This window comes from Anopheles darlingi, chromosome 3 (genome assembly GCF_943734745.1).
Source record: "Anopheles darlingi chromosome 3, idAnoDarlMG_H_01, whole genome shotgun sequence".
NCBI classification, from domain to species: Eukaryota; Metazoa; Arthropoda; class Insecta; order Diptera; family Culicidae; genus Anopheles; species Anopheles darlingi.
In genome coordinates, this window is record NC_064875.1 from 28,055,939 (window position 1) to 28,060,938 (window position 5,000).

Genomic DNA, 5,000 nt, shown 5'->3' on the forward strand with positions numbered 1-5,000 from the left:
CGATGGGCTCGATTATGCGCTGGAACTGTGCACTGACGACAGTATCCGCAAGATGTACGAAGCGGCAAAGGAGGCCGCGGAACTGGAAGAGAACTCGTCCGATGAGTTTGTGGAAGATTTGCAGCAGGCCGTAGGTGCTGGAAGTGGTGTTGCTGCGGCAACGAATGGCAAATCGGTGCCATCTGGCGAGCAGAGTGGTGTGGCGGAGACGGAAACAAAGCTTTCGCAAAAGGAAAGGCGACGTGTGGAAAATCTTCGGAGAATCGAGGAAAAGCATCTCGGACTAGATGAGATAGATGATTTGGGTGCTTACGATTCGGAGTTGGAAATCGAAATGGACGAGGAACAAGACGGAGACATGGATTCGGATTACTCAGAAAGCGATGAACTGTATTCGGGTACGGATGATGAAGGTAGCAGTGGGGCGGAAGAGGACCAGGACAATCAGCGGAAGAGAAAGGTAAAGTTTGCTGTGGACAGTAAACCGGCAAAGAATGGCAAGAAACGGAAAACATCCTCGTACGAATCCGACGAGGATGAAACCAGCGAACAGGACGAAGAAGCGGATGAGCAACAAAAACCGAAGAAAGGCGAAAAGGAAAACAGTGTCGGTCGTTTCGTTTTATTGAACCCTACCAAAAAGAAAGTCAAAAAGGCGACGGAAGCTAAGAAAGCTAAGAAATCTAAAAAATCCACCGAAAGCGACGAGTACACCGATTCTGATGATGACGCTGAGGATGAAGATGATGGATTGGATGATCTGCTCGATGGACTGGATTCGGAAGGTTCACTTTCGGAGGATGGAGGATCCGATTCCGATGGTGATGGAAAGGCCACCAACGGCGATGGTACCTGGGAGGACATTTATGGACGCAAACGAGATAAGTCGGGAAATGTTATCAAAGAGGAAACCGCTGGTGCACCCGGCACCGGTGGTGGAAAATATGTTCCCCCTCATTTGCGGGCCAAGCAGGAAGCACAAAGCTCGGCGTTGGAAGATCCGAAGAGGCAGGAGAAACTACTCCGCCTAAAGCGCCAACTTAAGGGTCAGGTGAACCGGTTGGCCGAATCGAACGTCCATCGCATATCGATTGAACTGGACAATCTATACATGCAGAACGCACGGTTCGATATGAACAGCACGCTGACGAGCTTACTGCTCGAGGTACTGGTCGCACCTACCCTCATCCCCGAACGAATGGTGCTGGAGCATATGCTACTCGTTGCCATACTGCATGCTAACGTCGGCAGTGAGGTTGGTTCACACTTTCTCGAGACGGTTGTGGAACGTTTTCTCGCTCTCCTCCAAACGATCGCCACGGAGGAGAACGAAGCGAAGCAGTTGGATAACTGCGTGCAGATTCTGTGCCATCTGTACACGTTCGACATTGTCAAGGGTAAGCTGGTGTACGAGATGTTACAGAAACTGCTGGAGTGCTTCAATGAGAAGGCAGTCGAATGCATTCTGCTGGTGCTGCGTACGATAGGTTTCATCCTGCGTAAGGATGATCCGCTTGCGCTGAAGGATTTGATCGTGACCATACAGAAAAAGGCTGCGAATGCACCAGAGGAGTTGAGGAAAGAGTAAGTGAAACGATGGGGTTTGGGGTTTGTATTATACGGTACGCTTGACGCTCCTATTTGTATCATTGCAGCACTCGCGTTAAGTTCATGCTCGAGACGTTACTCGCGGTGAAGAACAACAACATGCACAAGATACCGGCGTACGATCCGACGTTGGTCGAGCATTTCCGGAAACTACTGAAGGGCATGATCACAAACGGAAAGTACGTATCGACAATGAACATTGGACTGGACGACATTGTCAACATACCGGAGCGGGGTAAATGGTGGCTCGTTGGCTCTGCCTGGCACGGTGCACCAAGCGCCATCGCTGGGAAGACCCCCGACGCTGCCGGTCGCGATGCGAGTGGTGGACAGTTCAGTGAGCAGCTGCTGGAACTGGCACGCCAGCAGCGCATGAACACGGACGATCGTCGGAATGTGTTCTGTATCGTGATGAGCGCCGAAGATTATCTCGATGCGTTCGAGAAGTTATTGCGGCTCGCGATCAAGGATCTCCGGATCGTAGTGTCCGTGATAATGCACTGCAGTCTTGCGGAGAAAGAGTACAACCCGTACTACAGTGTGCTTTCGCAAAAGTTTTGCGAATACGATCGTCGCTACCAGCTGGCGATACAGTTTGCCCTGTGGGATCGGTTGAAGGAAGTGCATTCGCTGAAACCGCAGCAACTACGCAATCTAGCACGCTTCATTACACATTTGATCGGGGAGGGCGGACTGCCGCTCTCCTGTCTGAAGGTGGTCGATTTTGCCGATCTCGATAAGGTGAGCCTGCGGTTGATGCGCCAGGTGATGCTGGGTCTACTGTTACCGGTGGAAGAGAACAAGTGTCTGCAGGTGTTCAGCCGCATTACGGCGAGCTACAAACTGAAGGCGTTTAAGGATAGTCTGCGTCTGTTTATGCACCATTTCCTTGCTCGCGGCAGCGCCTCCCATAAGCAGTTGCCCGAGGATCAGGTGCAGTTGCTGCAGCAGCGTATCAAGCAGGCCGATCAGCTGTTAGCAACCGAGGATTCGCGAATTCAGTTCGACGATGAATGAGACGTGGTGTGACGGCCTTTGTTAAAATAATATAGAAATTTAATAAATTGCACTGCAACAATACAGGTTGTGCACACTATACACCAAGGATGCAGCGGCCATTGGTTGGTCGATTTGAGAGCAGTTGATTTATTTTGTTTTGTATCCGTTTTTTTTATACATACTTCGGGGTTTTTCGTTTGTGTGTTTCCATCATTTCGCTGCATGACAATCCGTGTTCAATTTCATTTTCCCGTTTTTCCCTGTTCGGCGGCGGTTTGGCCTGGTCGGTCTCGCTTTTGCGCTCGATTGTTTTTCTTTGCTATCCTGACTCTCTCTTCCTGTCTCTATCTCTCTTTTTGTCTCTGAGCACTTGTTTGGCTGTGGGTACCCCGTTTCCGCTCCAACGTGCCAGTTGGTTTGCCCACCCATCTTTCATCATATCCCTCTTTTTCTTTCTGGAGTTGCCCACCGTTGTTCTAGCTCCCTTTTCTACAACGCTCATTGATTGCAACGGCTCTGAAGAAGCGTTTGTTCCAACAGCAACCACCTGTTTCCGCCAAAGCCTTATTCCTTAGCGCCATGCCTTCCACCACGTGCCCTCCAAATAGTTCGGCAGTACTTAACTTATACTGTTTTTGTTCCAATGCTGGACTTGGTTGTTATCTCTGGTTGTTGTTTCGTTTTCTCGTTTGCAATGTGATTTACCTTCACGCCTCCATATTCCAATTAGTTTCTTTTTGGCTAGTTTAAATATTTTTTGTTTTTATATCTCTTACAAATTTGTGTTGTTTCTGCGTGTCTGTGTCTGTGTGTGTGTATGTATGTATGAGAGGTGTAGGATGTGGTGTGATCTTTTTGGTTGTTGCTAACATTGCCTGGGAGTGGATAAGTGGGTTGACAAATATGGTGGACTTTACCGTACCGTTAGCTGGGTAACTATTGTGTAGTTTGTGTTGTGTATTTAGTGTTTCCTTTTTTGGCAATACCGTGTGCAGCCTGCGTGCCATTTATCAGAGCGCCCCAACTCTTTGCTGTACCACGTTATGCACCACCCATGATTCGCCAATAATGTAACTCAATGATAACGAGAGACGCGTATTGGTGGAAGTAAAGAAATAACATTAGTTTGATTATCATTTCATTAATACTTTCAGCCTATCATATACCCTTCTCGAGTCTAGAGTCATCGAAACTACTCAACACGTTTTTTAATTCGCTGAAATGAACACCTAGCAGAGAATCGCCCTTAGAGGTCGAGAATGTAGCGAAGCACTCTTGGGATTACAGCCAAGAGAGTAAAAAAAAAAAAACAATACGCATATGGTAGTAATAACGGATCCATTGTAAGTGTTCTCCTGTAAGTAGTAAGATAGCTCCCAGTTTGGGCCACTAATTCTTTTAACCGTTCCTCTGCCCACTATCTACTGCGCCTTCCTTTCCATTTTTGACCGCTCCAGCTTTGACCACTTGTTCCTTCTGTTCTCACGCTACCGAATTCATTTGTGTTTCAGCTGTTTTTATATTATAGTTTACCCTAATATGCCTTTTTTTGTTTAATTTATGTTTGTTTCCCGTTTTCTTTTGCTTTGCTTCCTATGTTGATTACGTGTCCCTGTTTTAAGGGGTTTGTATTCATGTTGTAATGCTTGGATCCTGCAGACTGGATACCATGTTTAGTCGCTGCCTTCGCCGTCGTGCTCGGCTGTTGAGTTGGCTCATTGGTTCACTGTTTTCAACACGACCAGCTACTCCTCTAATCATGTAGTGTCTCGGGTAGGATTTTGAGCTTTTGTGGGGAGGGGGCGGGCAATCAATGTTTAGCGCTTTTACTGGGCAGCAGGTTACATTCGAACACATAAGAATACGTCAAAAGCGATCGGAATCCCCCGAAAACCGACGAGAGGAATAAAACATAAATGATTTCGGTTTGTTAGTCTGATTAACACGCTGCTTAAACATATTGTGGTTCGCTTGAGTAATGATTGCCTGCAAAATCAATATCGTATAAGTTGTTTTCCTCTCGTCGGGATGGGGATGATTTCCTTTTTTAATTCGAACTTCAGTGATCATTTGCTGTCCTGATCTCTCTGGAGCCTCATAACTTCATAATTTCATTCGGACAGGCTACTATTAACCGTCACTACACACACAAACACAGTAATAGCCGGCATAGTAGCTGTTGCTACGCTTTCTTTCGATGTCTAAACGATCAGTGTTTGGCGTGCCGTTTCTATTTATTCCGAGTAATCTTTTGCGTTCACGTTCATGTTTCGGACTCCTACTTTCCTTCCTGACCCCACAGTTTTGCTTCCATCAAAATCTCAGCGCACGATAGGCGCACGAATTAACATAATGCACTGAATGTGCTTCCTTCTTTTTAGTCCAATGTTGCA

General features: G+C 47.1%; 2 protein-coding genes across 3 annotated transcripts in view; one reads left to right on the plus strand and one right to left on the minus strand.

The window, feature by feature from the left end:
- Positions 1 to 2,703, plus strand: part of LOC125954210 (nucleolar MIF4G domain-containing protein 1 homolog) — a 3,390-nt gene extending 687 nt beyond the window's left edge. The window contains exons 2-3 of the mRNA XM_049684309.1: positions 1 to 1,584; positions 1,656 to 2,703. The exon at positions 1 to 1,584 is cut by the window's left edge and continues 540 nt beyond it. Of these exons, the coding sequence (XP_049540266.1) occupies positions 1 to 1,584; positions 1,656 to 2,625 (2,554 nt within the window). The 3' untranslated portion in view covers positions 2,626 to 2,703. The remainder of the gene's footprint in view (positions 1,585 to 1,655) is intronic.
- A 2,119-nt stretch (positions 2,704 to 4,822) lies between these two features.
- The window catches only part of LOC125954218 (eukaryotic translation initiation factor 5A), a 6,909-nt gene continuing 6,731 nt past the window's right edge, over positions 4,823 to 5,000 (minus strand). For both annotated transcript variants that reach the window (XM_049684326.1, XM_049684327.1), the window contains exon 4: positions 4,823 to 5,000. This exon is cut by the window's right edge and continues 1,793 nt beyond it. The gene's annotated coding sequence lies outside the window, so the exon portion shown is untranslated.